At 34.3% G+C, this 17734-nt stretch overlaps 1 protein-coding gene across 1 annotated transcript in view; it reads right to left on the minus strand.

Moving 5' to 3' along the window:
- Positions 1-17734, minus strand: part of AQR (aquarius intron-binding spliceosomal factor) — a 90061-nt gene that overhangs the window by 29892 nt on the left and 42435 nt on the right. Inside the window, exons 18-26 of the mRNA XM_061430691.1 lie at positions 16417-16584; positions 15166-15335; positions 13860-14101; positions 11791-11937; positions 10974-11043; positions 8551-8661; positions 5828-5937; positions 3293-3428; positions 999-1208 (exon numbers count right to left, since the gene is read on the minus strand). Of these exons, the coding sequence (XP_061286675.1) occupies positions 999-1208; positions 3293-3428; positions 5828-5937; positions 8551-8661; positions 10974-11043; positions 11791-11937; positions 13860-14101; positions 15166-15335; positions 16417-16584 (1364 nt within the window). The remainder of the gene's footprint in view (positions 1-998; positions 1209-3292; positions 3429-5827; positions 5938-8550; positions 8662-10973; positions 11044-11790; positions 11938-13859; positions 14102-15165; positions 15336-16416; positions 16585-17734) is intronic.

Raw genomic sequence — 17734 nt, forward strand, 5'->3', positions numbered from 1 at the left:
AGTACCTAATATCAAGTTTTATCAAGTCTGAACATTATGTCACACTTATGTCAGACTTTTAAACATTTGTTTTGGTTTATTTATTTTTAAATAAAGCATCACAGGCACAGGTGGAGGTACCCTATATTTCCTTCTTCCCACTCTCTCCCCGGACAGCTATTATTATAAATTATATGTTTTTATCCTTTTATATTCTATTTATGTAATCATAAGCATACCACAACACAGTTTTCCAGGTTTTACAATTTTATTTATCATTATCATACTACATATGTATATAATTATATATTTATTATTCTGTACTAACCATTCATCCATTTCTATCCACCTACTCACACCATGTGTCAATGTTTACTGAATATTTACTATCTGCCAGATATCGTTGTAGGAAGTAGGGATAAAATCATATCTAAAAGGTACAAAGACTTTTAAGAAGAGATGATCTTTGCCCTTTTAATCTGAAGTAATCCTAAACCTTCTAACTGAGAGGAACGTGAGTCTGAAATGTGGTCCTTTTACAGTATTGCTTTTACAGTCTTCCGGGGATGTTTCCAATAAGGAATGAGAAAACTAGGAAGCATCCCAGGGCCCTGGGTCCCAAACATTCTTCTCTGTCCCCTGTGTATAGCCGTGATTCTTATTTCACCTTAATAATCAGGAACATCTTGGATAACACGGCAACCTCACTTTTTGCCCACTAGTCAAAAGCATAAAGAATTTAGAATGGCCAAATTCCCAATCAAGGAACTACTGTCAAATCTCCTTAAAAAAAGCATTCCTTTCTTAAATATGAATACTTTCAAACCAGGAAAAAAAAAAAGAGAGATTCAATTCATACCATAATTTTTACTTATTTCTTCAACATGCTTCTAATAATTCCACTTAAAAGTAATAATCTTGTTTGCTAGATTTGAATAATCTACTTACTTAAAAAAAAAAGAAAACCAGCTAAGCTCAACACCTTTAAAAGAAAGTAAAAAGAACTTGAGAATCCTTACCTCAAGCTGAGTAAAGATTTTCTTAATATGCCTGAAACAGCCTTCAGCAATTTCCATGTCTTCTTCATAAGATCGGCCTTTAAAAATGGGTTGAGGGGCATTTGCAAAGTACTCATGAAAAGGGAAGAAAGCGGAGACTTCAGTAATATCTGGCATCGTGTTACTTTTGTTTTTCACTTTGCTGATATACTCTTCCCAACGAGACATTACCTGTAAGAAAAAGAGACCTGAGGTTAAATTGGCCAGCCCTTATGTTTTAGATGGACTTCCCTAGTGGCTCAGTGGGAGAGAATCTGCCTGCCAGTGCATGAGACTTGGATTGATCCCTAAATTGGGAGGATCCCTTGGAGAAGGAAATGACAACCCACTCCAGTATTCTTGCCTGGAAAATCCCATGGACAGAGGAGCCTGGTAGGCTACCGTCCATGGGATTGCAAAGAGTTGGTGTCCAAATGACTGAGTGACTAAACAACAACGTTTTAAATAACAAAATAACAAAAATTCGCTTAGTCTGGTCTTCTCTGGAGGTCCAGTAGGAAAAGGAAAAGAAAAGCAATCTTTGACCCAACCAGACTATTTCTTATCCAAGTCACTGACAAACTGCTCTTCTTTTATAAAAGTAAACTTCAAGACTGTAGGGTAAAAAACCCTTAAAACATGTACAGATGGGAAAGAACCCTAGAATCATCTCATGGGACTTTTTATCTCAGATGTTTCAGACTTCCCATGCATATTCAAAACAGTTTATGATCGATGATCCAAAAAGCCCTCTTTGAACAAAGAAATTCCTTATTTTTTCACTATCTCAGTTTCTTTCCATATATGGTTAAGTCCAGCTCTAGTAGCTTTTTAATCAATTTAGCACTTGTCAACTCTTCTCCTAGATCTTCAAAATTTTTTGAATTCTCTTTAGTATACATATAAAAAACTTCTGGTTAAGCTGCCTATGTATTTGAAAGCTCATTTTATGACTTTTTGGGTATAGATAGTTTAAATATATGCTGGTGTAAATGTTACCTATGACCCCATTCAGTTCCTACTTAATTTTTGTAATTCTCTCAGTTTTTCCGTTATTACTTCAGTGTTTGTCAAACTGTGGTCCTTAGGCAGAATGTCTGAGAAGCTAAATAAAAATGTAGATTCCTGGATATCACACTGTATTAAAAGAAAGTCTCTGTGGACAGAGCTTGAGAATTTTCCTTTTCAACGATTTTCCTAATGTGATTATTGTGTGTTGAAAATTGTTGATGTACACTGTGAGGCCTCCAGTTCATATTTCTCAAATTTATTAGTTAGGCCTCAATAATTTATGTCATTTCTACTACTCTTAAAAGTAGTTTTCACTAAGAGCCTGGTGATTTTTATCTTGTGACAAACACGCACCTAAGCATGATCATTACTCCATTATCCAAAGTTCTGAAGAGGCCAAAATGAAGATAACTTTGCAACACCATGTATCTGTCCCATGTTCCATAGGAACCATGAAATATACTCATTTTGAATGAACTCAACTGGTTCATCAGCTTATAATGAGCATAAACTTTTTTTCATATACATTTAAAAATTTCAACACTGTGATTTATACCTAAAATATGCAAATAGCATTAGTACAAAGAGAACAAATAGAGTTATACAAAAATCTTCATTATTTTATGTTCAGTCCATTTAAAATTACTAGTAAACCAAGTAAGTATTAAAATTTTATGTTTATTCATTTTATTTGGCTGTCTATTTCTCATTAATTTTCACACTCCCAAAATTAACTCTAACAAAAGCAAAAACATACCTCCAAATTGAAGTCAAAGAATTTTTAACTTAAACTCCTACTTTGAAATCAATTCTATAACAAAATGTATTTTTGGAAATTTAAACAGAAAATATGCTTTTCTTTATTCCTTGATTAATATGCATATTAAAAGTAAGTTAAAAACTGCATCTGTTACCACTGGGTAGCTAGACTATTTAGTTATATTTCTATAGTAATGAAAAAAAAATGAAAAAATAAAAAAGAGAGACTAGAAACTTTGTCAATAACAAAAAAGGAGAAGAAAAAAATTTAAAAGTAGCAACACTGGCCTTTCACTGAATGAGTCATCAAGTTATTTAGCAAAGAAAATTGAAGACAATAGGAGACAAAACATTTAACATCCACAAATATAGCTCTGGCAACAGCATATATTTTAATCTACTCGAAAAAATAATTTTCAAGAAAGGATCTCCAGAACCCGTCCCAGTTTCTAAATAAAGAGTATATTCCAATAAAGTATGATTTAAATATCTTTAATCTCTTATACCTGATACAAGAAGAAATAGCCCGCAGTTTCACAAGTGTATGAAGCATCTCCTGGAACCCCTAGACTCTTCTGCAATCGTTTGACTTCTTCTAAAAGTTCTATTCTTCGAGCTAGGACATAATTAACTCTTCCATACCTAAAAATTTCAATTAAGTAAAAAAGCAAAATTATATTATGAAGACACTTTCAAGGAAACTGTCAGCAAAATATTTAAGAAAATCATAACAGAAATAATAAATGGGCAAAGAAAATAAAAGGTAGAAAACATAGCTTACATTTACTAGGTGGCATTGGTATAAAATAACTCAAGTGGTATTTCTTTAGTTATTTTGTACCAAAGCTACTTAAAATCTACTGCTGGATCAAGGATGTTGTGCAAATGTGTTGGTGGTCTGTGAGAAAGGAAAATTAACTATATTATTAAACACCTTTAGTTCAGCTATCTTTTCTTTTTTCTTCATAAAAAGACCGTTGCAAAGAAGAAAACACCATAGTACATTCAAGTGCTAGTTCATCTCATAACAAACCAGAATATAGTTTACAAACTGGCTACTCTGAATACCACTATCATAAAAGGAGGTTAGCTCTAAAACTTTTGAAATGTAATTTCAAAATTTATTTGCTTATTCTTTGGCATTGAACACAGCTTGGCATCTGGACCAAATAGGTTCATAAATATTTGCTGAATGTGTAAGAAAACTGAAATTTGGAGAGTACCTGGCCCAAAGCTAGGTAGTTAAGGAAAAAAAGGGGAACCAGAACTGGATCCCAAAGCCTGTGCAAATTCTTCCCACCATAACAAAGCGCCTGCTACAATTTCTCACCACCAAAAAGCAGCAGCAGCAGCAGTATACAATGGAATCCTATGTAACATTTGCTCAAGTATTCTGTAAATATAAAACTATATTAAAAAGTCTCAATTAATTTTAAAACGGGAAAGCAATGTACAGGAATACTTCATTTTATTGGGCTTCACTTTACTGTACTTTGCAGATACTGCGTTTTTTACAAATTGAAGGTTTGTGCCAACACTGCATTTAACAAGTCTACCACTGTCATTTTTCTCCAACAGCATTTGCTGTCTGTATCAAATTTTGGAGATTCTTGAACTATTTCAAACATTTTCATTATTATTATATTTGTTATCTGTGTTCTGTGATCTCTGACATTATCACTGTAACCACTTTGGGGTGCCATGAACCATGCCCATGTAAGATGGCAAACTTAACTGATGAATGAGCATGCTCTGACTACGTGTTATGCTCCATCAATTGGTTATTCCCTCATCTTTTTAATTATGACAAAGAGAAAAATGAAATAATTGCACAATCAAATAAACACACACATTACTAATAAGGCCTGGAGCTTGACTTACCCATCAGAAAGCAAAAAGAGTTTTTCCCCAAGAAAATTGGTAGTACCAGAAATCACTTTAAAAATTCTACTTCTTTTCTATTATAATATTCTCTAAAAACTATAAATTATATTGCAATACACTTATAGTTACAGTACTTAGCATTTCATCAGCCTGAATACATTCACTGAAATCTGGATTAGCAGATTTTTAGAGTTGAGTCCACTTAATAAGTTAGGTTCAACAAGAAGAAATACCCATGGGAAGAATTCAGAAGCATTACCAGCTGTTCAAAAATTAAGAATCCAGAGCCCTAAGTAACTTAAGGTGTGTTGATCTTGCCCTCTGACTTTTTAGAAGCTAAAAAATATTTGGTGAGCTCTTTAATATAAGAACTCTAAATAAATGCAACGTAGTAATTTAATACTCTTTTAAGTTCTTTTGATGTCTATAATCAATTTAGTAATGATTACAAAAGTAATGTTCAATAGTCAAAGGCTGTATTAATTATGTACAGCTGTTAATTATGTCTATGTCAGAAATCAAGCTTTAAAAACTAGTTTAATTATAAATGAAACGAGCTGTTTTTTATACAGCAACTTTGAAGGAAAAACCAAAATACTAATAGCAGAAGAAATCTGACTTGTAAAATTTTAGTCACTTTATGTCATATTAACATAAAGTCCAGCTAAACTGGCAATAAATTCCTGAAATAATACTTGCAACCCCAAAGCTTATACAATCACTAATCTCCAATTGCGTTTTGTTAAGTGAATCTACCTAATTGGGCCCAGATTAAATGAAATTAAATGTCTAGATGAAATGTAAAAAGGAATTGTGTAAAGTTGTATAGTTTGGGTTTGGCAATGTTGACTTCAGTAAACAGAAAGCAAATGGAAATCTGCAATTTAAAAAAGATGAACAAGATAACTCTTGTTCTGAAATAACCATGTGTTTGAGGGGAAAAATGACATAAACATGTAGAACTCGAGCAGAGGGAAATCATGACCAGACTTTGGGGTCAACCTAGTATACCTATGTAGGTTATGCTAAAACCCTTCAGAATTCAGTTGGATTATTCACTGCTCTCTTTCCTGTTGTTTTTTTCTTTATTAAAGAAAAAGAGGAGAAGGTTAAAAATTCTTCATATACTATTTCAAAACTCATCCCTGTTTGCTCACCTGCTGAAATCTTTCTCTGTCTCCAGCTCTTCTTCTCCATGACCAAGACGCAGGAGGTGGCGCTCGTCAATGTCTAAAGCCATGATTTTCTCAAACAACTGGTTCAGCGCCTGAAGAACAAAAAAAGAATGAGTGAGTTTTAAAGAATCAGTAGGCTCCTTTATAAGTAACAAAAACTAATGATTATAAGGGTAGAAATGAATGAGTATTGCCCAGTGAGATCAGAAGGAAACATAATAGGTCATTTATAATTTAAACGAAATAGTGTTTTTATTGATTTGTGATAATGCAGTATATGTATGTGTAGTCAAATAATAACTGGAAATCATAAAAGTCATCTGTCTATTACATCTCTGATAATTTATGAAAACATAAGGCTCTGGCTCAGTTTCTATTTCCCTCAAGTAGTAATAATTACTAAAATAATTAACAATCACATCAAATTTCACTTTACTCAACAAAATTTCTATGAGTTGCAGAAAACTGGAAGGGTTTTGTGGCTGGAGAAGGCCTCCCAGGAGGTGTGCTGGTAGAAGGCATCAAGAGGACCTCGGAGAGGAACCCAAAGTGCAGCACTCAGATCTTAGGCTGAGAGTCTAAATCAGCTCTTGACACAATAAGGAGCAGAGCACTAATTGTAAACTGTTCTGATGAAAGACATTTACCCATGAAATGTTCATCTTTGGGGCTTCCTGAAATCCTAGCACTTAATATCTGAACATCCATAGTCACAAGGTTTTGTAGAAAGGCAAACATTTCATTGCATTTAAAGATACACCAATAAAAATGACATTTAAAAATCAGCCCCCATTCAAATATTTCTCTGAATTTACCACTAGTCTAGCCCTGACCATGAAGTCAATAGCCAGTCTTGTAAACATCCAAGCTATAAAGTATCCAGCCATCTTTTACTACCAAAATTCTAGCAATTAGAGCTCAGAAACTGATGAGATAAAACAAAATTTTCTGAAAAAATAATTCACACTATCCAAACTCTTAATATTCTCCATCTAAAACTTGAGATACAATAGATCAGACCACATGGCATTACTCACTATTTAAACCTTCCCTATCTAAACTTATGAACCACATAGATTTAGAGGGCAAAAAATACTCGCACATGGCAATCTCAGAAAAAACTGTAAGATTTCATCATGAATTAAAGTGATGTTGGAGAATGGCTTGAATCACATATTCAAACCAAGATCTGGTATACAAACTCTGAAAAATAAACAATTTGTATTAAAGAGGATGATTTGATTATCAGAGGATCAAAGACATCTTTGGCTATTTTTGCAAAATAACATCATCTCTAAAACAGTGCTACACAAGTCAGTCATAAGTAGAGGATACTACAGAAAGTCATTATCGAGTTATGACAAAATTTGTTTAAAAAAAAAAAAACCAGTGTGTTAAAACAATACACGAATAATATCTTACTCATTCTAAGAAGTTGAAAATAGGTAAAATTATTACAGACTAAATTTCATTAAACAGAAGAAAGAAAAAGTCTTTACACAGTTTGCTTCTTTTATCAAGATAAAGTCTCAATTACCCTCTCCCCTGCACAATTTTAGTATACCATGCCAGTTACTTAATTGGATGGACAGTTAATAGTTTTAACATTCTGGGATTAAAAGTTGATGAATAACAGAATAAATAACATTGAGCATTCTAAAAACCCAGTGCTTCTTCACAGACCAGTTTAAAAAAAAACAAAAAACTAGTGAACTGAAAGCACTATTTTTAATATGTATTCAGAGAAAACAAGTACCTTTGGCACAGACTACTGTGCAAGTTTCACAACATGTTTCAGAAGATTCTGAGAGCTGCCTGTCACATTTACATGAGAATTAATAAATATTACTTGTTCTTCCTTATTTCTATGACAGCTTTAGAATAAATACCCTGGCACACATATAAAGATCATTTTTCATCCATTATTTACAAGAAAGGAGTTTGTTTTTCTTGTTTTAGTTATTTATAAAGTGTCAGTTGCTCAGTCGTGTCCAACTCTGTGACTCCATGGACAGTAGCCTGCCAGGCTTGTCTGTCCGTGGGATTCTCCAGGCAAGCATACCGGAGTGGGTTGCCATTCCTTTCTCCAGGGGATCTTCCTGACCCAGAGATTGAACCTGGGTCTCCCACATTGCAGGCAAATTCTTTACCAGCTCAGATTCTTTACCATCTGAGCCATAAGGAAGCTCCAGCTATTTAAACATGTTTTATGTATTGGACCAGCAACCTCAAACAGTCCACCCATGTAATACACATATTCATATGTATACTTCATAGGAACTTAAAATTCAACCCAGTGTCAGTATGATATAGGTTCAGTCTTTTAGGAATATCCATTCTAGTAGCAGAAAACTACTACTAGCAAGGGGTAATGCTTTTAAAGAAAAACGTCTAGCTAAGAATGGAAGATGGGGGGAAAAAGTCAATTACCACGTATCCAAATATTCCTCTCAGCTTTTCCACATGTGGACTGCCTCTATTAGAATGGTCTGGTCATAATCAGTGATAATCCAAGATTAACTCAACAACAAACACTATGCCCATCAGCCTTTGCTGGTATGCTGTGTGCCCATAATCAGGTTATCATATATGCAGAAATCTACACTGTGCTTCCATGCATCTCCTGTTCCATACATGCACATCCACTTCACACTAGCATGTGCACACATGAGCACACCTGTACACACACATTCCCTTTTTCTTACCTGATTGGAATGAGTAACAATCAGAGTCCTCTGCTCTGGGAAATTGTGGTAGATGTTGGATATAATTTGAACTGCCACATCTGTTTTTCCTGTACCTGGTGGGCCCACAACCTAAAAAGCAGATGAACACATAGCAAACTACTGAATTACCACAATGTTAGAAAAAGAACATTTTAAACCTGAAAGATGAAACAAGTTAAAAAATTTGCTGGGGAAGTTCAATGCAACACGGAGAAGGTAAGAGTTAGGGCACTTGAAGATGAATCAATAGAAATCAGCCATCCTGAATAAAAAGCAGAAAAAAAGATTCATGCCTTCATGAATCTATGGGGTAATATTAAAAGGTCTGAACCTTGAAGTTCTAGAGAGGGGGAAAAGTATACAGTGTAGAAAAGTATTTAAAGAAATAATGGCTGGAAATTTCTCAAATCTGGCAAAAGACATAAATCAACAGATTCAAGAAGCTCACTGAAGCATAAACAGAATGATACCAAAGAAATCTAAGACCAGACATATAATAATTAAATGGTTGGAATCTAAAGAAAAAAATAATCTTAATAGTAACTGGAGAAAAATGATATATTACATATAGCAAAAAGACATTTCAGATGACTGTGCACTTCTCATCAGTACCATGGTAACCAAAAGGAAGTGGAATCACACTTTTAAAGGGCTGAAGAGAGAAAACTATCAATGAAAATTCTATGTCCAGTGAAAAATATTTTAAAGAACGAAAATGAATTAGAGATACTCTTAGATGAAGGAATACAAAGGTAATTCATTGTTAGCTGATCTGTTCTTCAAATTGGTAAAAGAAATTCTTCAGACAAGGGAAACGACACCAGGGAATTCCATGGTGGTCCAGTGTTTAGGACTCTGCGTTTCTCCTACTGGGGGCCTGGGTTCAATCCCTGGTCAGGGAAGTAAGATCCTACATGCTGCACAGCAACAAAAAAAAAAAAAAAAAAAAAGGAAATGATACCAGAGGATACTTAAGATATCAGGAATAAAGGATAAATGGTAAATGTAATAGACTATTCTCCTCTGGAGTTCTTTAAAATATGTTTGATGTCTGTAATAAAAAATTTTAATATTGTGTGATAGTATTTTCAATGGATTTACAGGTAAAATAATGGCAACTACAACATAAAATGGGAAGGTAAAGGGACTTATATGGAAGCAAGGATCCTCCATTCAATTTAAGAGCCAAAATATTGATTCTAAGTAGGCTGTGAAAAAATATAAGTATGTATATTATAATTCTCTAGAGTAGCCATTAAGAAAAATTATACAAGAGATATAAACAAAATAGATAAGTAGAAATGAAACACTTAAAACTACTGAAATAACTCAGAAAAAGGCAGGAAAAGGGAAATAGGAGCACACAAAAAGGGAACAATCATAAAAAAGAAATAATAAAACAGGAGGCTTAAATCCAAACACATCAATAAGAACATTAAATGTAAATGGACTGAACACACCAATTGAAAGCAGAGACTTCAGAATAGAGGGAAAATGAAATGCCCATACATACGCTGTCTACAAGAAACTCACTTTAAATATAACAGGTAGGTTAGAAGTGAAAGGACAGTAAAAGATTTGTCATGTAAACACTAATCAAAGAAAGTTGCATTGGCTATATTAATATCAAAGTAGGCTTTAGAGCAAAGAAAGTTACCAGTGATGAAGACAGACATTATACATGACAGAAGCATCGATTAACCAATAAGACACAACGACCCTGAAAGGGTACGTACATCTCCATAAAGCTTTAAAACACATGAAGCAAAAACTGACAGAACTCAAAGGAGAAGCAAATTCACAACTGCAGTTGGAGACTTCAACACTCCTCTGTCAAGGACAGAGGAGTACTAAGCAGCAGCAACAACCAAATGGCATACAGAGGACACTCCACTCAAGACAACAGAGCACATATTCAAGTGCACATGGAATAGTCACCAACAGATCATGTTCTGGGCCATAAGACAAACCTTACTAAATTAAAAAAATGAAAATTACAGAAAGTATTCAATATGCTCTCTGACCATAATGGATATAGACCAGGAAACCAGTAACTGGAAGACAACAAGAAAACCTCCCAATACCTAGAAATTAAACACACTTCTAAATCAGTGTCAACAGAACTTTTCTGCAAAGAGCCAGCAAATAAACACTTTATGCATTGTGGCAGCATAAAAAGGCTATAGGTAGTACATAAACAAATGGCCATAGCTCAGTTCTAATGTAACATTTTTTATGAACATTGAAATGAGTAGTGTCCAATGACATAAGATGCCACAATTACTTATAAATACTTAATTCAATTGGGTTTCTGTGCTTAAAAATGGAATATACTCTGAAAATCTGATGCTTAGTTCTAGTCTGAATCCATTTAAGAACTAGTAGAACAGTAATTCTCTTACCATAGTTAGCCCAGGCTGCATTCCAGCACGGATGGCCTCTATCTGTGTATGAGTGAACTGAATTGTATTACTGCAAATGAGAGTGGATAAGAAATTGGTTAAACATGAAGATGGATGATGTTAATAAGAATTTAGACAAGGAGAGGTCTGGACATGTGCTCTGTATTTGTCCCTGGTCTCCCAATCTCTTCTCCTCCCACCCGAGCCCTTGCTGTGCTGTGCGTGTGCAGCAAAAAGTACATAAAGACATACTCTTAACAAATTTTAAATGCACAGAACAGTATTGTTAACTATAAGCACAATGCTGCACAGCAGATCACGTGACTGACTCAGTCTTTCTGAATGACTTTCTTTACCTCTGCCCCTCCACAGACCAATTAAAACTGAATCAATCTTGTGGAAAGAAAAGACGACAGGTATTTTTCAATATGGTTAGCCCAGATCTTAACTGGAGTGTCAAAGTACTGGTTCCCCATCTAACACCAAACACAGTGCCACGTCATTACTCATGGCACACATGCACCAGGGTAGCTGCTAAATGCACGACATGGTCGTGAAGTGAGAACCTGGGTCACACTCAGGCAGATGCTAACATTTCTTGTTCATAGCACCTGAAAATGTTTCTTTTTGAAATATTACAGAATGGTCAAAAATGTCTGAACTATTGAGTCAACTAACAGAAGAAAAGTAAAGAGGGTCCAGAAACAGAAGTTTCTTAAAATTTTCAAAGAATCAGAAAAACTTTTAAATATTACTAACCCATGTGAAATAGCAAACTATTATCTATTACTAGAATTAGCAGAGGCAGTGAAATTACCGTTTGGGTTGGTTGTAAGGATAAGGACCTCTATTAGGAATAACATGAGGTTCGACAATTAAAGTTTTTGCCTCCTCAGTGTCTTCATCTTCCCCGTCTACATCTTTCCGCTTCTTCCCCTTTCCACTTCTTACTGGAAAAGTTATCCTACAAGACCAAAACCTTTGTTTATTTTCACAATTAACAACGATTTGCCAAGTAACTGTCTCATGCATGACATTGTACAGAGGACAGTAATGAGCAAGAATCATTTATGGTTTAAAGGAATTTACTCTCTGCATATAAATTTCAAAAAAGTAGATTTAAAAGCACTGAAATGTGGTTACAGGTATTTAGATTAAGAAAAAGGCCACCTGATTAAGGGAGAATCAAAGAAGAAACATTTATCTAATTTTTTTTCCTATGGGAAATAACTTTTTTTTAACTGGGATAATATTCCTATAAAAGTCACCATTTTAAAAGGTTCAATTCAATCAGTTTTAGTACATTCACAAGGTTGTATAGTCATCACTACTCTAAAGCCAGAATATTTTCATCACTCCAAAGGAAACTCCATGTCAATTAAGCAGTCGCTCTGTATTCCAACTCAAACCTAGCCTCTGGCAATCAGTCTACTTTCTGTTTTTATATCAGACTATTCCGGTCATTTTGTGTAAACTGAATCATATAGTATTTGTTCTCTTCTGTCTAGCTTCTTTCACTTAGCATAATGTTTACAAAAGACAATTTACATACTTACAGCATATTCACTGTAAAGTGCTTTACACATTGTTCTTCATTTAATCAGAAAAGGCTTTATGGGAAAGATAGTATCTAAAATGAATTTCAAAAGACATTCCAGGAAGAAACAAACAGCCAGTTCTAGAGAAGTTTAGGATACAGTAGAGAAAACTAGAGAGGCTAGACTGGCACCTGGTTATGACACCTCTGGAATATCAAGCCTTTAAGGCAGAAGTTCTTAGCCTGGCGTCAGGGATACCCCAGGAAGCAACTTCCCATAGGTACCTGGTGGAGAGTCAGTGAAAACTCTTAAGATTAAACTAAAAAGTTAATTCTCTATTTGTACTTTTTCCAGTCTTTGTTCACATTCTGAAAAAAACAGATTAAAAAAAAAGCTAAGAACCAAAGAAACTAAGAGGTCAGTTTTCATCAGACAGTGGAATGACTCTAGCAGTAGGCATCATGTAATGGATTTAAGAAAGGAGACAAGGGGCAGGAAAGACACTACCATTACAAAGACTGAAAGTGTTGAGGGTTTAGAGAGGGAGCCATCAGGACTGACATTTGAAAAAAAAAATGTATCCTTAAGGCAGAATCTGTAAGACACAGCAGGAGTGATGGGAATAGAAAGGTTAAAAAATAATGCTGAGATTTCAGTTGATTTTGCCATTAACAAGATTAGAGATGTATGGAGGAAGACTAGGTTTGAGAACTAAAAAGGGTACATGTTTTTAATATGTATAATTATTATATTTATATTTAATGGTTAATTAAAAGCTATATGTTCTAATTTGCAACTAAGAAAGTAATTAAATCCTTTGCTAACATCCCAAGTTTACCTAGTGCTTTGCCACTAATTCATATGATGGAATTCACGAAGCATTCAGTACTTCAGGTACTCTGTTCTTTTTTTTACTAAAACTAATCCAAAGCTCCTTTAATTTTGAGTATAACAATATTATTAATATTTAAAATTGTGAAAGCAAATAGGGTTAAAAGAAGAATTTTTCCCTAAAAAGCAAGAGTTCAAAATCACGTGGCTCTTTATATTAATTAGGACTTATTTCTTCAGTCAAAGGCCACAAATATATCTATATAATACTCTTCAAACTGATTCCTTGTAAGACAAAGGCTACTTTTACTGTGGTCTTAAAATAGCTACTACACAAAGAATTAGAAATAGAGTCTAATAAAATAAATTTATCCCAGTGATTATATGGGGAAGGTGAAAACTACCCAAACAAAATCTAGATATGATACTTAAAACTTACTTTAGCTACAGTCCTGATGGCCTCACTCAGAATGACTACAGAAAGCTTGGAAAGGAGTATATCCAGTTTTGACTTTACCTGAAAGGGGGTATCTGTAGAGCTGGGTCATCCACAGTTACTTTAACATTATGACCAGGAAAGCTGGCTTTTAAGTGTTCAATGGAGAGAAATGTATCATTGAAATCAAGGGTGGCAATCTGATTGGGCATTTTGGAATAATGTGCACTACTTGGATCCCCATAACCTAAAATGATGTCATGCAGCCAGTCAGGTACCACACAATCAGTATTCATCAGGTTCCGGATAGTCTCCAGCACAGCCTGTCAGTAAGACGACAAAAATTGAATTGTAAGGAAGACATCTCAAACATTTGCACTTCAGTGGAATGTAGAGCTGGCTGCACTAATCCAGAATTCCCAAGTGTTTCAAGGCAAGAAGCTATTTTCTGCTGACAGGTGCTTGGCTAGACTGAATCAACAGCTATATTTCCAGCTGATACCATACACTGAGTTAAACAAAAGACCAAATTTAGCAAGAACAGTTTATCCATTAGGAGATCATTTAGACAGAATGTCATAGATGAGTTTACCACTTGACTTCTGTTGAGTAGGATGAAAATCTGATCAGGTCTACACAATAGCAAGAAAACATTACAGAACAAACCCTTGAAAAAAATGTTTCCTCTTAGAAATTACTGCAGTTTCCTCCACCTTATAGCCCATAGTTCCTCATTACTGAGACATATACAACCAGAAGCACATTAATGTATGCCTTGATTGTGAAACATACCACAATTTAGAAATACTAAAATTAGCACTGCTAGAGATAAGAAATTAAAATAAATTACCAATGATAAAAATGAAATGTCTAAATTTCAGAATGAAAGAATTAGGACTACAGTAAGAGGTCCCCATAATAGTTAATATATACATTGTCAAAAGTAATTACTAGAAGCCAAGGCAGATTCTTAAGACTTTCCAATAATTATTTCAACAAAGTGATCTATGCAACATACGAAAATCAGGTTAGGCAATTAATTTCAAAGAATAACAAAACCAGGTATTTTTATATTATAAATGCTATACATCCAACAAGATAATGAAATAACAAGATAGTGTATGTTAATCACACTTATCTTATTTTCTTGAACTAATCTTTAAACCTAAAATTCTCTTAGTCTCATCAAAAGACAAAATAAGATTTAGCAAATAAATGTATTTTATATTTAATCTGTAAGTTAAGAATTTAAGAGATTTGTTTAAAATCAAAACAAAAGCAGTGATCACTATTTTACATCTTTTTAAACCTAGTATCTATGTAGTTATGCCTTAAAAGTTATTCAAATGAAGATACAGTACTTTTAATTGTATAGCCCAGAAATTACCTTAAAGTTATTTTCCTTTGGTTTTCTTCTCATTATTACATTGAAAGTTTCATACACATCTTCTGCTCCATTTTGTATAGTATTGGTCATATCTTGTTGATACTGATTTGGATCCAAAAACACTCTAAAAGTCCTTGATTCTCCTCTAAGACTGGGTCTGGGTTCAGGTCCTAGACATTTTTTTTAAAAGTTTGTTAAATGAAATATATATGTTTCAAATATCAAAGTAAGTTAGCAGTATTCCCTTTCTAGAAATGATGAGTAAACTATTCAGACTTAACTGCAAGCCATTCCTCCAACTAGAATGACTTTCACTCATCCATTTCCAATTCCAAGCTGAAAAGATTTTCTCCATTCTCTAAATTGTTACTATTTCTTCCCAGAACAATCGTGTGATGTTTATGGTACAATGCCATGAACTGCAGTTATTTGTGTACGCCCTCAACTGGAAGAGGCGCCTTACAAATCAAAGAGCTTTACTTGTGTCAGTTACTCATAGCTCCTTCTGTGTGTGTGTGCTATGTTAGTTGTTCAGTTGTGTCCAACTCGTCTTGCGACCCCATGGACTGTAGCCCATGAGGCTCCTCTTCCAGGCAAGAATACGGGAGTGGGTTGCCATTTCCTTCTCCAGGGGATCTTCCTGACCCAGTGATTGAACCTGGGTTTTCTCCCCTGCAGGCCACCAAGGAAGCCCCAAGGAGATGCTTCTAAATAGGGTTATGCTGGCATCTTGGGTAAGATAAATCCTTTTAGAAGACAGTTCTGCTGAGGTACTTAACATTCCTGGCCCCACTCATCAAACATTAATAGCTGACCATCCCTTCCCTACGCCAGTTATATGACATCATAGATACCACCATGCATTTTAAATCACAGGAGTGTGGTTTCCATTTATGAGCCACTGCTATCATGAATCAGATCAGTGAAACTTAAAAAGGAGAAATTAGGAAGATATATCAGGGAACAACTGTAGGAGGTATTAAGATGTTTTTAAAAGCAATAAAGTATCATAAAAGGAAGAGTTTTAAATATAGGCAATTTCAAAAGAGCCTGTCCAAAATATAATACAGAAGTCCAGAAACCATATTATTCATCTCTAAAACTGGGTGGTAGGTACCCTACACACTTCTATATATATAATCCTTTGTGCTGATTTAGTATATAAAACAACTAAAACATTACCTAGTACACAAAAAGGCAAAGAAATTTTTCATTATGTACACAGTCTTTCAAAAATAAAGATCATCATACCGTCTTCAATGACACGCCCTTTATCATCTAGCATGCCCTGGATTTCACAGCCTCTGACATAAACTAGGCCAACCTGCTCAATAAAAGGTCTTCTTCGGTCAAACTTGGTACCATAAGGTTTTGTGGGACGCACAGTAATTAAAAAGCATACATCATGCTTCCGAAGGCCTAGTAAAACATAAAACACATTTTCACTTATTAGAATGCTGCTGTTTTCTGTCTTCCATTGGTAAATTCTCTTCCTTTTATCTTTGGAAAAGATATAAAAAATATTTAAAACATCAGAGATGATCAATGATTATATTTACTTTGTAATACAATTATAGATTTCCTATATCTTTAATACTCAATGTTTAAAGCAATAATTAAATAAAAATTTCTCTTTATATTAAAATAAGGAAATTTATGCCATATATACATTACTGAATAAATTCTCTAGATCATGTTACAACTCCAAAATTAGATGCTTGTCATCTTTCTTATTTTTAACATTCTTAATAAGTAACCAAAAATATGGCTGGCATCTGTATCATATTTAGCAGGTTTCTAACATCAGTTTAAACTATCCATCAGTGTCATTTCAACAATAGCCTAAATGCATTTCACCAGAACAGGTCAACTCTAGAATAATTCATCAAGGCACGAAAACATTGTTTACAGACAACATCTTGAGGAGACAGCCAAATAGACGTTGCTTCAGTTGGCAAATACTGAAATTTTCATAAGCAAATGTCAAGAAACGGGATACTTGTGCCAAAGTCTGTAGTTTCCCATTCATTAGCTCAAATAGTGGATTAAATAAGATTCCCACCTCTATTAAAAGCAGACATACTGGAAGATGAGGGATTTTTATTTAGACCACACAGCATGTAATGTTATATATCATTTTTTCTCATTCATTTTTGGTTAGTTATTGTATAGTATGAATGCAAATTTGAACATTTTGCTTACTTATAACCTTGGTAACAAGATAAACAACTCAATCAAATCAGTAAATGTGAGTGTGGCTAGTATTAGCACCATTCTGGTGGTTTCAATATGGAATATGGTTCAAGTGTGCTAGAAATAATAACTGACTCATAATAATGATTTGATTGCTTATATCCCAACAAATTCTAGGCAATAAAGCAGGAGAACAATGAAAATGAAGGGGAAATGATCTACTATGTGAGTGGCACTGCCTATATAGCTTCTGATGCACACAACTCATTGAAACCTCCAAGTCTTACAGTCAAAGAATTGGGCCTGAGAAGTAATTTTGTCCCTACCAACGTCACTTTTTGGCATCACAGAGGGATACTGTGGGATGTCTCAGTCC

This window comes from Bos javanicus, chromosome 10 (assembly GCF_032452875.1).
Source record: "Bos javanicus breed banteng chromosome 10, ARS-OSU_banteng_1.0, whole genome shotgun sequence".
Taxonomy (NCBI): Eukaryota; Metazoa; Chordata; class Mammalia; order Artiodactyla; family Bovidae; genus Bos; species Bos javanicus.